The 16696-nt window shown below is 40.9% G+C and overlaps 1 protein-coding gene across 2 annotated transcripts in view; it reads left to right on the top strand.

Moving 5' to 3' along the window:
• The first annotated feature begins 1531 nt into the window (after positions 1-1531).
• Positions 1532-16696, top strand: part of THEM4 (thioesterase superfamily member 4) — a 34072-nt gene continuing 18907 nt past the window's right edge. Inside the window, exons 1-2 of one of the 2 annotated variants that reach the window (XM_076000132.1) lie at positions 1532-1769; positions 11521-11707. In XM_076000132.1, coding sequence (XP_075856247.1) covers positions 1671-1769; positions 11521-11707 — 286 coding nt within the window. In that variant the 5' untranslated portion in view covers positions 1532-1670. The remainder of the gene's footprint in view (positions 1770-11520; positions 11708-16696) is intronic. The other variant, XM_012767626.3, reaches the window with a different exon arrangement.

Genomic DNA, 16696 nt, shown 5'->3' with positions numbered 1-16696 from the left:
GTTCAGAGCTCTGCAGGGCACCTGTTAGCTAGGTGGAGAGGGAGAGAGCAGAGAGACAGCAGAGAAAGAGCAGAGAGTGAGTTATTTCGCTCACAGGACCCACTGTCCTTTCACTACCACTGTGATGTTAATGAATTCGAAGTTCAGAAGATATGCGCCTAAATACATCCCATCATACAACTAAACTGGAGATAAATAACCTCAGGAGTGCGGATAATAGTCAAATGTAGTAAAATAATAAGGAAGTTACAGTATCTGTTGCCTTTTTAGTATCGATTATCTTTGTTTCTAACATAATTTAATTGCAAGTTTACAAAACTAAAGAGTCCTCTAATGCTCAAGCTCGCTCTTGGGAGGAGTATGGCGGGTAGGTAGGGGTAAGTATGGCGGGTAGGTAGGGGTAGCAGATTTTAATTGTATAAATGCCCTTTGCACCCAGAGGCGCTCTATAAATCAACACTGTCAGCTTGGTCCCAGGGACTTATCCATGGCCTACAAGAAAACGCGTCATACCACTCCTTGTCTGTGCTCCTACCTGCCCAGGACCTTAGTCTTAGAAGACTAAGTGGGACTTAGTCTTTTGCAGGAGGGATTAACTACTTGTGGACACGGAGCCCTGCATTCTCCCTGCGCAGAAAGGAAGAACGGCCAAAAACTGCGCTAGCAGCCTTGTTACAGCCGAGCCGGGTCCCTTGCCCACCGCCCAGTGAAGGCCAATATACTTAAGACAGCAGGTGTTGTAGCGAAGAAAGAGTTTTTATTTCTCAAGGCGCCAGGCAGGAGATGAAAGTCATTTCTCAAATCCATCTGCCAGAAAATTTGAGACAAAGGGTTTTTTAAAGATAGTTTGGCTGGCAAAAAGGGATAGGGAATTGGGTCTGCTGATTGGCAGGGGATGAGCTCACAGACTGGGATGCAGAAATTATCTTCGCAGTTGGGAGATTTCCTGAGTAGGGGTCTCAGGGCTGTGGGATCCGTTCCCACGCCCTATCCAGGGTCTGGCTGGCCTCAAGTCTCCTGGATGCAGAGTCTGAAAAACACCTTAAAGACCGGTGTTCAGTTTTACAACAGCAGTGTTAACTCTGTAACCACAAGTCCTTGAGATTTAGGACAGCAATGTCATCTCTAGAATCCAAGTCTTGGGCTTTGTGGCGGTACTGCTATCTGAGGTAGTGGGGAGGAGTCACTAATCTTGCGCCGCCTGTCGGGGAGAATAGTGCCATTAAGCAGTAAACGTTGCAAGGAAGTTAGGGAACGATGGCTGATTACCTTCTGGCTACCTCCATACTTTTTTATAAAACTCAGACTTTGATTACTGGGTATGCCTTGTGGCTCTACGTGATTTACATATAGACCGGTTCAGCGTGCGGGCTCAAGGGCCAAGGAGCCGAGTGCCGTAACCGGGCCGCTCTAGCCGCCCTTCCCGGGCTTTTGTGTGGCCCAGAAGAGGACCCGGCGCACAGCGACACCGAGAGCCTCCGGGAGGAAACGCTGAGGCCACAAATTAGTCTCAGAGCAGCGCCCGCCCTCCCCGAGGCCCCGCCCAGCTCGCCCCCATTGGGCGCGCGCGGCCTCCGCCAGGCTCCACGCTCCGCCCACCTCCGGGGTACCAGCGGGAAGCGGCGCGGAGACCCTGAGAGTGCGCGGTCGGCGGCCTGCGCGCCGGAGCCATGCTGAGGAGCTGCGCCGCGCCTCTGCGCTCGCTGGGGGCCCTGCGCGGCCCGCGGGGAGGCGCCTGCCCGCCGCTCTGCGAGCCGCGACCCGCACTGGTGAGTGGGCACACCGCGGGCCGGGGGCAGGGGCGGGACCGGTCAGGACTCACAGTCCGATACCAGCCTGCGAGGACGGGTCCCCTTCGTCGTTTATCTATTACGTCAACCAACCCATCTCAGAATGAAAGCTAACGCCAGCTCCCAACGGCCCCAGTGGTAAACAGGGGCTCAGGAATATTTCAGTCCTGACATTCAAACCGTAAGAAACTGAACAGGAAGGTGACTCCGTTTTTTAGAAATTTATTTTTAAATTGACAACTAAAGCTATGTAGTCGTCGCGTATAATAACATGCTGTTTTGAAGTATATGTGCTTGACTCAGTTGTGAAGCAGCGTGCAGGATGGTTGACTCTGTTGAGGGAAAGGACCACTACTACTACTGGTAGTAATAAAGAAAGGTTAAGCAAGGTCACGCAGAAAACACGCTGTCGATCCGGCCTCTGAACCTAGGCAGTCTGGCTGGTAATCACCACAGACCTCAAGAAAAGAGCACTGTGTCTTCCTTCAGTGGTTTAGTCCTGTCTCTGACTTGTCTTATTTCTGAGAATGGCAACCAACTCCGAAAGTGGGTAGCCCTTCAGCTTGTCAGATAATCAATCATAACCTCTCTTAGGTCAGTTTCCTCACCTTTAAAGATTGTTATAAGATTAAATGAGATAGTGCAAGGACAGTGTTTAACACAATTTCTGAATCATAGTATTAAAGAAATACTGCCTGTTCTTATCTGAATGTTTTGCTTCATAGATGTATTCAATACTAATTGAGCACCAACAATGTGAGTAAGAAACAGTCCTTTATCTCAAGGAGTTTACAAGCTAGTGTGGGAGAGTTGGGTGGTCAAAAGACAAAATTACAACACATTTAGTTTAAAGATCTTAATTGGCTTTGACTTGCAATTCTAGAACCAGCAATACCTCATTCTATAAAATGAAATGACTATTCCAATGACTTCAGCAGAGGAGTTTGGCTTTCTAGACAGAAAAGGCTGAAGAAAGCTGAAACAACACAAAGCAGATTGGTCATTTCAAAATTACTTTTCTTCTAAAGGTTAAAGCATGCCCACTAAAACTGGATTGTTTGGAGATTTGACTATTACCTCTCTCTCCTGATTTTTCTTTAAGTCAGATTACTTAGTTTTGGCTTGGTGGCATGGAACTTTAACATGAGCAACTCCATTTCAGTTTGGTCTATTGAGCCTAGAGCAGGAACTAACTCCAAACCAATGGCCTCCTATATATTTTATTTAATAGTTCCCCCTTTGGGTTAAGCTTCCACCAAGGTGAATGTGACCAAAAATTAGGACATCAGGGCCACTCTCAATCATCATCATTTTGGGTTTTTGGTCTGAACTTTCATGTAACATAGGTTACAGTAAACTCATGATCGTGTGTTTCTTGGAATTTTCATCATTCCTGCCACGTAGAGACTTGTTAGAGTTCAGCAAATGGCTGCATGTGGACATTTAAGACTTTTTGAGAGGATACAGTGAGTGAGTGTATCAGAGAGACTACTATTACAACTCTGGGATACTATTATGACTCTGGAATATAATACCAAGAGTTTGGAGAATGCTCCTTAGCTGGGGTCCTCAAGACTCAAACCAACTAAAATCAAATAGATCAAAGAATGAGCCAGACAAGAAATCTACCCTTTTTAACCAAATAGCCTATTCGTTAATTCTTTGCAACTAAGTCTTTACAATTTCAGATGTATTTATCCTTGTGAATAAGAAGTGTTGGCAAATGCACAGACTCTTCCCTGTTCAGCTAGTAGGTAGCAATTCTATTATCTAGTATTGCATGACTGGGTTAAATTAAAGTAGGAGGTGAGAACAAGTAGTTTTAGAAGTCTGACTCTGTAAAAGGGGCTTCTAATACAATTTAAACAACAGCTGCACTAGGGATATTGCTAAAGTGATCCACTTTAATATTACTCTTTGGTTATGTGAGATCTGTGTTTGGCATATAGGCAAGTAGGAGGTGAGAACAAGTAGTTTTAGAAGTCTGATTCTGTAAAAGGAACTACTAATACAATTTAAACAACAGCTGCACTAGGGGTATTGCTAAAGTGATCCACTTTAGTATTACTCTTTGGTTACATGAGATCTGTGTTTGGCATGACAAACCCAACACTTTGTAAAGTTACTGACAAAAGCTACTGATTATGAAATTCTAACTACAACATTATCCTGCCAGGCAAAAAAGATAGTCATGAGCAAGAACATACTAAAAGGGGTAAGAGTCTCATTATGATATGGAGTCTCATTCCAGTGTTTTGGGGAAAGCTTTCCACAGGATGAAGCCATCAGCTTCTTGTCCTGGTTTGCAGTTTGAATGCTTCTGGTTATGACATTGGGTGTTGTAGTAAACTCTCTGTAATGCATGCATTAGGCGTGATACTTATCCTTTGAAATTTGCATCGAGTTGTCTAGCTTCAGCTTTAGGAACAGAGCAGTTCTTGTTCTTAGTTGGAGAATTGTACCCAGATTTCAGAGGAAACTAGAATAATTCAGGATCCAGTCCAGTCTATGGGTGATAATAAAAACCTGAAAACAATGAACAGGGCTGCAATATAATAACAGATATACGGATATTTTTCTTCAAAAAAATAATTTTTCTCTCTATACTCAGCCCATTCCTACCAAAGATAAAAAAGTAAAACATATTTGTTTGCAAAATAAGTTTAATGTCATCAAACTTGACCTGATTATTTACATAAGTGCAACAAGAATAGTGATTGACTCTGTAGGCTTTTTTAAAGTGTGCTTTACTAAAACTTTTGATAAGGAATCTGATTGGACTTTTAAAAACCTCTTGAGGTTAGGAAGCCAGACGAAGGCAGACTCCAGGCTTCACCTGCAGTACTTACAGATTCACTTAGTGTACATTTCCAAATATGCCAACCCAGTCAAAGCCTAGGTAATATAATTACTTCCAATTGTATCCTGTTATAAAGAGAATATATTCTTATTGAATTTATTCAAATAACTATGTTGCCATAAAAATAAGAATACTCAGACATATAATAGTTTATGAATTCTGGAGGGATCAGGTAGGGAGAAAAAGTAAATGTTTTAATTTTTGTTCATAGGAGTATACTTTTCTACATTGCTCATTGTAATCTCTGCCATTAACTTTTAAAATTTCTTTAAACTGGAGTAAATAGAGGACCGATTTGGGGTCCTGTAATGTTGGGGAACCAACAGGGGGTACATCCAACCTTTGGTAGATTTTAACCTTTGTTTTAGCCCCATACTGTTCATTTTATTCATCCCATTTTTAATAACCATCTAAATATTTTCTGTCCTAAATTTGCATTTCTGAAGGGATGACTCTAAGGTCAAACAAGGTAGAAAATTTATGTCTGAAAGACACAGAATTTCAGTTTCAGGCCTAAATACTATTATTTGTCTAGACAAAGAAAAGTTTAGGTAGGAAGCCCAGTTAAGACAATATGGTCATGGCTGGGCATGGTGGCTCAGGCCTGTAATCCTAGCACTCTGGGAGGCCGAGGCTAGGTGGACGGATTGCTCAAGGTCAGGAGTTTGAAACCTGCCTGAGCAAGAGTGAGATCCTGTCTCTACTATAAATAGAAAGAAATTAATTGGCCAACTAAAAAATATATATAGAAAAAAAAATTAGCTGGGCATGGTGGCGCATGCCTGTAGTCCCAGCTACTCGGGAGGCTGAGGCAGAAGGATTGCTTGAGCCCAGGAGTTTGAGGTTGCTGTGAGCCAGGCTGACACCACAGCACTTACTCTAGCCTGGGCAACAAAGTGAAACTGTCTCAAAGAAAAAAAAAAAAAAAAAAAAAGACAGTATGGTCAAAGGTGTTTAGATAATCTGAGTTTCAAAATAGCCAGGTGAATGCCAGAGAGATGTATCTTGAAGACTAAGTTAGTTTGATAGGTGGTCTTTTAAACTTAGTAAATAGTTTCTTAACTAGATTACTAAATTGTGGAAGGAACCCATTAATGAATAGGGCAAAGAAAGCATTTTGTATGCCTAGACTCAGCATGAATAGCTCTAAAAAAGAAGCAAACCTGCCTGACTTGAAGGCCAAAAACACTTTATCTTGCTTTCTTTGCACTTTTGGAGTAGACAGTAACATAGCCTAAAGGTTGGTAGATTCAATTTTCTTTTTTGTCTTTTTTTTTTTCAATTTTCTTATCAATTATTAAGCTTTTCATTTTTATAAAGAGTTTTAAAAGAAGCAATAAAATTTTCTTTGAATTTTTTTAGAAGTTTCTGCATATCAATAGGCATCTGTGGGAGGGCCTAATTCAGGAGCCTTCAGTTTTAAATGTACTTCTTAAAGTGTAGTGTCTAGAAAGTTCCACATAATGGCCAGTATAATTCTAAACTATCTTCAGTAGTAAGATTTTGCCATTTTTGTAAGTATTTGCAGAACCCAGGGACTAATTCTTGTACATATAAAAGATAGGTGTACCCAGAAGGTAGAGTACCGAGTTTTTTAAAAAGTAAGAATCTGAAAGCTGGGCCATGGGATGTGTGCCTGTAGTCCCAGCTACTCAGGAGCCTAAGGTGAGAGGATCTCTTTTTTGAGAGGGGCGGGGGCCTAGAATGCTGTGGCATCAGCCTAGCTCACAGCAAACTCAAACTCCTGGCTCTAGTGATCCTCCTGCCTCAGCCTCCCAAGTAGCTGGGACTATAGGCATGTGCTACCACATCTGGCTAATTTTTTCTATTTTTAGTAGAGATAGGGTCTCACTCTTGCTGAGGTTGGTCTAGAACTCTTGAGCTCAAGCAGTCCTCCTACCTTGGCCTCCCAGGGTGCTAGGATTACAGGAGTGAGCCACTGTACCTGGCCTGAGAGGAGCTCTTGAGCTCAGGACTTTTGAGTCTAGCCTGGCAATATAGTGAGACTTTCATCTCTAAAAGAAAAAAAATTATAAAAATGAAAAATAAATTAAGGATCCCATTTTTGTATTGAATCTTAAGTCTCAGCTGAGATAAAAGCCTATAATGGAAATGCCACAGGGTTGAGTCATTGATGTTTTCACAGTGTTTCTTCATTGCATGAATGTTTTTTTGAAGCTGCGGATGACCAAATGTCAACTAACCCATTTCCATTACCAGCTTATCCTAACAGGAGTTAGGTGTGGCAAGCACTCTGATGCTCTCAAATGCCTGACTCATGCCCACCAGTCAAGTTGTGGCTTTGGTTCTGAAATCCCCTTAACTAATTCAGCCAATGATTTCCCCCCTACCTAAGCACACAAGAAAAAGAAACAAAGAGGATAGGATATAAAATCCCTGTAAAATTTCTGAAAGCCGGAGTCACATCCCCTGCAGTAATTGCCATTTACTGCCACTTTTTGTCTGACCCTCCCTACAGGGCCCAGTTATGTTTCATCGTGACTTCTGTCCTTGCCAGTGACTCATTAGCCACTGGAAATCCCAAAAGGTCATATGCTGTCTCACAGCACAAACTAACCCTGGATTTGAAAGCCAGATAATCGGGGAGATCAATACAAAAAGCAAAGTCTGACCCTAGAGGAACCCTTGAGACTCCATAGGGAAGACCCTCAGGTCTATTTGTCATTTTCCAAACTGTCAAAGGACAAAAGTACAACAAATTTGGTTTAAAGATCTTAATTGGCTTTTATCTGCAATTCTAGAGGTGAGCAAGGCAACACCTCATTCTTTTTTTTTTTCAGTATTAACTTCCTTTCCATAATTTATTGGAACTAGAAAAAAGTACTCTATAATAATATGTATATAATTTAGTGATTGTACAAAATGTTAATTTAGCAAGATGACATTGGTTACAGTCACCAAAATGAACACTCAACATACTTTTTGCTGCTGCTTCCATGAAAGACTCAGATAAATAAAAAGTCACTGGGGCTGAAAAGTTACAACAAAAGCAATTCAAGCTTTTCTTACAACAGAAAAGGTATAGCTTCCACAATAATACTGCAGACACAATCACATAGAGCTGTGGTCCCCAACCCTGGCCTGTTAGGAACTGGGGTGCATGGGAGGAGGTGAGCTGTGGGGCAAGGGACTGAATTTTCATCTGTATTTACAGCTGCTCTTTATCATGTGCATCACCTCCTGAGCTCCATCTCCTGTCAGATCAGTCACCCATCACCCCCAGATAGGACCTTCTAGTTCCAGGAAAACAAGCTCAGGGCTCCCATCTTCCCCCCGACCCACCCACCCTGGTTTGTGGAAAAATTGTCTTCCATGAAACCCATCACTGGTGCCAAAAAGGTTGGGGACCTCTGACTTAGAGGCTGTCCATGCTGCCATGGCTTTACTGGAATGTTTCTCAGAGTCCAACTTCTACATGAAACATCAGATTTCCAAGACCAATGCTTAAAGCATTAGATGTAATACAAAATAGGAAGTTCTTTATTATTTATATAAACTTGTACATTAAAAAAAAATAAGATTGAATAACTCTGCTGACCCCTGAGGAAGCTAAGTGTCCATCAAAGAGCCCTGTGTGAATGTTTTAGTCACCAACCAAACCAATGGCCTACTATAAGTATTTAACAGTAGTAAACTTGCAAAATTAAAACATGTATGTACTATGTGCTATAATAAGGTACTAGGGGAACACAGGGGACTTCAGTAATTTAGGTTAGTTATACTGTTTCTTTGAACTTTGTAGCATTCTTTCAAAGCATAATGAATACAGAGTTTAGTCACTAATCCTGTACCAGCTTGCACATTGGAAAAGAAAATCCTATAACAAAGATGTATTCATATCTTTAATTATGTGTTGAGCCTTGTAATCTGTGCTGATAATATTTAACTATTCATATTTACAAGCTTTATAAATCATGTATCTTTCTGTTTACTAACTTAATCTTAAAAGGAATCAAAGGAAAAAAGTCGTAACTTTTCTTAACAAGTCCTGCTTTATGAATGTATAACCAAAGATCAAGCAAGACTTTTCCTTTATTCAGGACAACAAAAGGCAATGATTAGTCCTAACATTTATTCTTCTTGTATAGTCTGTGCTATGAATTTACAAGTGCCTTTGCATTCAGGTATCTCTTAGTTCTTACTTCCTTGAACTAAAACTTTTATTATTTGTATTTCCTACATCATTAGAGTGCCTGTCTGGAGTAACAAACTCAGTATGCCCCAAACTAAAATTAATAGTTCCACGGCTATTTTCTCCTTCCTGACCAACACTCACACAATAACAAAAACCACCTCTTTCTGTTGATTCTATCCACCCTAATCTTCAGAGCCATAACTCTGGAATCATGCAAGACTCTTCTGCTTTCTCTTCCTTGTTATGGTCCGGAGTGGAAAAGACCACCTTAGAAATCAAAATGAGTCAAACTGTGAGTCTTTATTTACTGGCCAGGACTACTTCTATCCTGCAGAGTGGCAGGCACAGAAAGTAGCAATGAGCTAGGAAAAACGACCCCTTTTTAAAAGCAAAAACCACACTCTAAAAATCTAATTAGCAGGCACTTTTACAAAAGAGAGAGAAAGCATTAATCTTACATTTCTGTGTTTTAGCACAGATGGGGGGGGGGCATTTGGAGCCTTGAGATGGGTTTTGTGGGAGTCACCGGCTGCAGCTAAGATTCAGCCGAGAGGAAGCCTCTGATGTAGCCTAATTACGGACATTAATCTTAGTTGAAATACATTCTGCATTCTGTGATCTAAACCCAAGCGCATTTCACTAGGTACATAAAGCATGTCAGATGCCTCAGAAGTCCAGGACGTTTCGACCTCGGACTAGCAGCTATATCTTGTGGGCAGTTGTGCCATGCACCACCGCCCTTCTCCTTAGTTTCTAAACTTAATCACGCTAGCAGAGGCAGGATAGCAGGTCCGGAGTCAGATAAGGGTCAGCTGAAAATTTTTCCACTCTCCTAAGCAAGCGAGCAAGCATAATATAGAAGCTAATGGCTGGTTATTGGCTACCTATGGTCCCTAGGCCCTAACATTCCTCATAGTCAGTAACTCCCCACATCCCTTATTTCCAGTGTCCTAAATATCTTAAAACTTTTCTCCTCATTTCCTCTGAACCCAGTTCAGGTTCTGACCATACCCAACCTGGACCTTCGCAACAGTCTTTTCCCTGCTGTTGCATCTCACCATTTTAACTCATACTTTACACAAGGTGGAGCTTTCCAAAACCTATGCTCATGTTACTCCTTTGCTTAAAACTCCTTAAGGCTCCATATAAGAGAAAAAGGTGTTTTATCATTCAGATACCTTCATAATTCCTTAAAGATTCCCTTTTTTAAAAAAATATTTTTTCAAGAATTTTGAAGATAATCGAAAGACTCTCTGTCTTTAGCACATTGACTGCCATAGTAGGAAAAAAGTTTTTTCACTGGTGCCACAGTGTTTTATTAAAACAAAACAATCTTTTCTAATTTGTTATTTTTTATTGTTTTCTGTGCATGAGTTATATGCAACACAGTCCATGTTTTTAAAATTAAATTGTCAATATTAATTTTAACAATGAGAATATCAACAAGTAAGATTTTCACAAACCAGCTGCAGGGTTTTGCTTCACGAACCCCCTGGTTTAAAACTAGCCTGAGTTAAATACAACTCACGTGGCAGTCAATGTGTTCATTAGCTTCTGCTTAAGTAATAATACTTGTGAAATCACAAGTGTGATTTTCTACTTAAGTTCTTTTATGTTATATAAATATATTTTATATAAAAATATAAGTATTTTATAATACTTAAAAATACTTGTCTTTGTTCTTATGCCATCTAAAAATCATCTTTCATACTGGTCTTTGGAAATATTGACCTAGAAGATGAAATCTAAGCCCTGCATTAGGGCCAATCTCTGTGGTGTGAATCCTCTTATGCTTTGTTAGCCACATCTTGCCATTCTTTTCTTTGTACCAAATATCCATGAAGGCTGAAATCCTAGCAGTTCTCCAATGTGTCATATGGTTGTTTCATCCCTTTATGCCTTTGCTTGGAGCAGCCCTTTCTCCTGCCTATTGTTAAAACCACAGGGAGTTTCTGTCTAGGTCCAGTTGCTTGTCACACAAAGATCCAATTATTGAGACAATAAGGATTGCCAAGGAAAAGAAAGGAATTTTCTAATATGACAGGTGTCTTGTTGGGAGAAGGGAGAAGCTGCCTGAAATCCATCTCTCACACCAAAGGAGATCATGGGCTTTTAAGGGAGGGGGTCACGTGCCCTGGGACAGGGGATGGGAGAGGGTGAGTCTGCCCAAGGGCCTTCAGAATCTCAGTTCGTTTGTCTTGCAGAAGATCCACCATTTTGGGGAAATGACTCAAAAGGTCAAGAGTAGTCACGGGAGAGGATTATATAGGGGTCATTGAAATTTGTTCAATAGGGGACCCAGTTACATCTCTGCCCGCCCCCAAATCACAGAGGGATACCTTTTCCTTGTACTCTAGCTCCCTGTGCATAACCCACTGATAGCACTTTTTACGTGGAGGGTTGTGTCTGTCATTCGTCTCTCTTTATCTCCAGTGTGCTGGCTCACCTATGCTTGATTAAGGTTTGAAAAACAAATGGAATCAGAAGACCTGGGCTAACTCTGCCATTAGCTAGCTGGGAACATTGGGCAAACCTTTCTAAGTCTACCATTTCCAAGGAGATTGTACCAGGTGATCCCTGAAATTCCCTTCCATTTTGAAATGACAGTCTTCTGGGGAGAACAAAAGTAGCAAGGTAGTCTTAGAAAGTGGGAAAATATATTATGAAATAGGATGCACCTTCCATTATTCTTTTTTCTTCTTTCTGTCTTTTAGAGGTCATTTTCTTCTGAGAAAGTCATTTATAAGGACTTTTCTATCCCCAATCCCAGCTGGAGTAAGGACCTAAGACTCCTCTTTGACCAGTTTATGAAGAAATGTGAAGACGGCTCCTGGAAATGTTTGCCTTTATATAAACATGGATCCCTTCAAAGGATACAAGACTTCAAAACATTTTTTCATGGTAGGAATGGCCACTTTCCCATGAATAATATTTGAATGTCAAATATAAAACTAAGGACAGATTAAAACACTAGTTACCGCATGAAAAAGAAAGGAGAATAGTGCAGGAGAGTATTTATGTAGTCCCCAGTTTTATAGGCCAGAACTCTCAATAAATTCTGCAGACTGTGGGAGAGCATAAAGCCTATTGTCAAGAGTAAGACTGCCCCGCCCCGCCCTGGCACCTGGCATCCTCATGCCAATAGCAGGAGTGGAGAAGGTGCCCTAGAGAGCTCCACCCTCCCACAAGCTTATTACTCCTCTGTCCCGAGGTTGTCATCAACTCTCATTTTGCCGTTTATCCCAGTATCTGGCTATGTCACTCTAAGAACTGCAGAAAACTCAGGTCATCCCCTGTCTCCCAGACTACATCCTTAAGGCACCCACCCTATACCCAACACTCACAACACGTTACACTTCTATCCTTCTGGGTTTTGTTTTTGTTTTTTTAAATTAAGACATTCTTTTTTTTTCCAGCAGTTTTAGTTTTATAGAAAAATGTTTAGAAAATACAGAGAGGTCCCATATATCCCTTATCTCTCCCCTCTCCTAATTTCCTCTGTTATTTGCTTTTTTTGTTTGTTTGTTTTGAGACAGAGTCTCACTCTGTTGCCTGGGCATCAGCCTAGCTCACAGCAACCTCAAACACCTGGGATCAAGCAATCCTTCTGCCTCAGCCTCCTGAGTAGCTGGGACTACAGGCATGCGCCACCATGCCCGGCTAATTTATATATATATATATATATATATATATATATATATATATATATATATATATATATATATATATATATATATATTTTTTTTTTTTTTAGTTGTCTAGCTAATTTCTATTTTTTTAGTAGAGATGGGGTCTTGCTCTTGTTCAGGCTGGTCTTGAACTCCTGAGCTCAAACAATCCGCCTGCCTTGGCCTCCCAGAATGCTAGGATTACAGGCATGAGCCACCATGCCCGGCCTAATTTCCTCTATTGTTAACATCTTGCATTACTGTGGTGTATTTGTTACAGTTGATAAGCCAATATTGGTACATTATTATTAACTAAAGTTCATAGTTTATATTAGGGTTCACTCTTTGTGCTGTATTTTCTATGGGTTTTGAAAAATATAAAATGACAGGTATCTAACATAGTATCATACTGAATTGTTTCACAGATATTTCCAAGTTACTCATTATCTTTTAATCATCTAAACACATCTTTAGGTAGTACTTTGGGGATTGTGATGATTTTTTTTAAATGACCTCAAGTAGGCCCTTAATGCCTGACAATCATATTTTATATTTCCCTAGTCTATTCTCTCTCCTGCCCTCCTTGATTCCTATTTCCTACCTTTTTCTTTCTTTTCATGCCTCTAATACTTTCTTTCCCATTCTTTCTTTCAGCTGATCTCACTTCCTATTTCACTAAGAGTAAAGCAAAGCAGTCAGAAGACAACTTCCAAAATCCCACTGCCCCACGTAGCCTCCTCCCTGTACCTGTGCCGGATGTTCTGCTGCCTGTCTGCTATGAATGAACTGTCCAGATCCTTGGGGAGGCCAGATGCTCCATTTGTGCACTGCATTCCATCCCTTTGGCCTACTAAAGGACATCTCTTTCTGCTAAGTCTTTGTCATCAGTGTACAGGTGTGCCACAACTGCATTTCTCTCTTCTTGGTCTCTTTCACACCCACTGTGTCATCAAAACTACTCTTGTCAAGGGCACCAGTGACCTTCATGTTGCTAAATCCAGTAACTTCTCTCAGCTCTTGGCACAGCTGGTAACTCCTTTCTCCTTGAACTTTGCTTCCAGAACACCACAGTCTCCGACTTCACTGGTCCCTCCTTTTCAGTTTCTTATGCCAATTCCTCTTTATCCTCAAACTCTTAATGTTAGGGTACCCCCATGTCTCAGTACTTAATACTCCTTTCTTTACTCCATTGATAATCTCATTTAGATGGCTTTAGAGGCCATCCAAAAGCTGATAGCTTCCAATTGAATGGTTGAAATTTAGTGGCTGGCTTCAAATTCTCATTCCACTATTTAAAGCTGTGCAACTTTGGGCAAGTTATTAATACTTTACCTTTCTGTGCCTGAGTTTCCCCATGGTAGATACTTTAGTATTTGCTGAAGGAATGGATGAAACAAAAATAAAACTACTTTAATAAAGAAAAAATGGTAAAGGAAAGGATATGGAGAGATTTGTTAAAGGATACAAAATTACAGCTAGATAAGAGGAAAAAATTGTAGTGTTCTATGCCACTGTGAGTCCAGTTAACGATAATATATATTTCAAATGGATAGAAAGAGGATATTGAACGTTCCCAACTCAAAGGAATGATAAATGTTTAATATGATAGTAGATATATTAATTACCTTGATCTGATCATTATGCATTATATTCATCAAAACATCACCGTGTATCCTATGAATATCTACTATTGTCAATTTAAAAATTAAAAACATAAGTAAAGTTATGTCAATTTAAACTCAAAAAAAATAACTCTAACACTCAAAAACAAACTCTCAAAACTCAAAAAAACACTCTAACAGTCTAATCACTCAAAAAAGAAGAAAAAGAGAAAATGATAGAGTTCTTAAATTTCTCTGCAGAATCTCCAATATATACAGAGAAAAGAATTGTTCTATCTTATAAATGAAGGAAAAGAATTGGTAGTTTGTATTGCTGATTCCATTCCAACTGTTACCACATCACACAATTAATTGAATGTCCTTAGCTTAGTGCAATCTGTCTTCTACCCTAACAGCCCTCTTGAAGTGTCTTCACTGAAGCCACTGGTGATCTACATGCTACATTCCCTGGGCATTGTTAGCCTTTACTGTACTGGACCTCCCTGGTGGTCTCTTCCTCCTTGACACTTTTTCCCTCTTGGCTTTCGTAAACTTCTCAGACCAGTCTTGCCTCCTCCTTCTGCCAGCTCCTTAAATACCAGTGTTTTCCAGGATTCCGTTCCTACATGGCTCTGCTCACCCCCTCATCCAACCCCCATGCGCTCTTGACTGAAACTTGGCCCTCTCAGAATTGAGAGGAGTTTGGGATCTTCTTTGCTACCCACACTTGCTTTCAAACCATCACTTGCCCCTCATCTTAGAAAACCCTCTGTTCCTTTGAGCTTTCTACTGTCTGACTTTATCACCTTCTTCTCCCTTCCATGCTGCTGTCATCTGCCAAGCTTTCCCTCAATGCTGGGTATTTCAGCAGCTGGGTGTCCATCTCCCCTCTGCCCAGCTCCGCTCACCATTCTCAGCAGCTCCAGCACGCACACCCATGGCTCCTCGGTGTGTTCGCTTTTTCACACCTCTGAACTTTCTTTCCCCAGCCCCGCCACACACTCCCATGAACATCTTGAACCTTGACATCTTCAAAAAGTGCACAGTCTCCCAGTGCACACGTGTAGACATCCTGCTTTCTCACCACAGCCTTTTTCCTTCTAGCTTATTTGTTCAAAGGCCTCTCAGAAACAATTCTTTGATCTCATTAAGACCTTCAGTTCATAGAGTCTTTTACTTTCTCCTTGTCTCATAGCCTTCTTCTATCTGAACTTCTCCAGCCCACTTGCATAGGAGAACCCCAGTCCTGGGCGAATCTAACCACCTATCATCTCTTCTTTGCATCTCTAGGCATTGCTAGAGAAAATTGCCCCACCTAGCAGATAAGTTTGGTGATTGTGGTGTTTTTGTTTTTGTTTTCTGAGACAGAGTCTGACTCTGTTGCCCAGGCTAGAGTGCCATGGCTCTAGCCTAGCTCACAACAACCTCAAGGTCCTGGGCTCAAGCAATCCTCCTGCCTCAACTTCCCAAGCAGCTGGAACTATAGACATGGGCCACCACACCCAGCTAAGTTTTCTATTTTTAGTAGAGATGGGGTCTCCCTTTTGCTCATGCTGGTCGCAAACTCCTGACTTCAAGTGATCCTCGCACCTCAGCCTCCCAGAGTGTTAGGATTACTGGCATGAGCCACCGCACCCTGCTGGTGATTGTGGTTTTATATTGTTACAGTGGTCTTCTGACTCATCTCCTGCCTCCATTCTTATCCTCCTCAAAACCTTCTTCAACTGTTAGAGTGATTAAAATTGCAGACCTCATTATGTTACTCCACTGCTGACTTAAGTGCTAGCCACTGTCTTAAAAGACCAGTGCCTTTCAGGCTTTCAAATGCATATTAAGCACCTGAGAACCTTGTTAAAATGGAGGTTCCACTTCAGTGGGTCAGAGATGGAGCCTGAGATTCTGTATTTCTAACAAACTTGTCTCACCATGTTTATTTTTCTCATTTTCATCAGATAACCTCAAAGTTTAGTAATCTAGACCAGAATTTTTTTTTAAAGCCAAATTTAGCAGTGGGGGGTTGTATACTAACTTTAATGGTGCTAATGTTAGTAAGTTCTGATAACCCACTACCATCGGACCAGCCTAGACCAGAAATTTTGAATTCCTATTCTAAGTAAAAAATTAGAGGGTTTTGATGTTTATATTTTCCTGAAGTCCCAGAATGTCAGACTTGGAAGAGATTTTAAAGGTCATTTAGGTTTATCTCCTCATTGTATGAATAAAGCTTAGCGCAAAAGAGCAAGTTCTAGGCCAGAGCTGGGCCAAGATTTTAATTTTCCCAACTCCCAGGCAAAGATTCTTTCCACTATACCATAATACGATCCCCAATTTTATGTTTTTTTGTCTGGCCTTCTAAGTCATTGATTCCCTCGACAACTGCTTGAGTACGCATACCATGTGCATATTGGTGCCAGTTGTTGGGCGTACGTAGTCTAAAAGACAGAGTGCGTGCCCCAGGACGCAAGGCATCCTCCCTTGTCTTTCACTTCTCCTGGATCTTCTCATCACATAACTTTTTCTAAGTTTGTAAATGTAAATTTGGTAGAAATAAAAGAAACTTAGATAATTTTATATATGGCAAATCATGATGAGCTGTGAAAGCAAGCGCAGAGTATGGAGGG

This window comes from Microcebus murinus, chromosome 2 (genome assembly GCF_040939455.1).
Source record: "Microcebus murinus isolate Inina chromosome 2, M.murinus_Inina_mat1.0, whole genome shotgun sequence".
Classification (NCBI taxonomy): domain Eukaryota; kingdom Metazoa; phylum Chordata; class Mammalia; order Primates; family Cheirogaleidae; genus Microcebus; species Microcebus murinus.
This window is presented reverse-complemented; position numbering and strand designations above follow the sequence as displayed.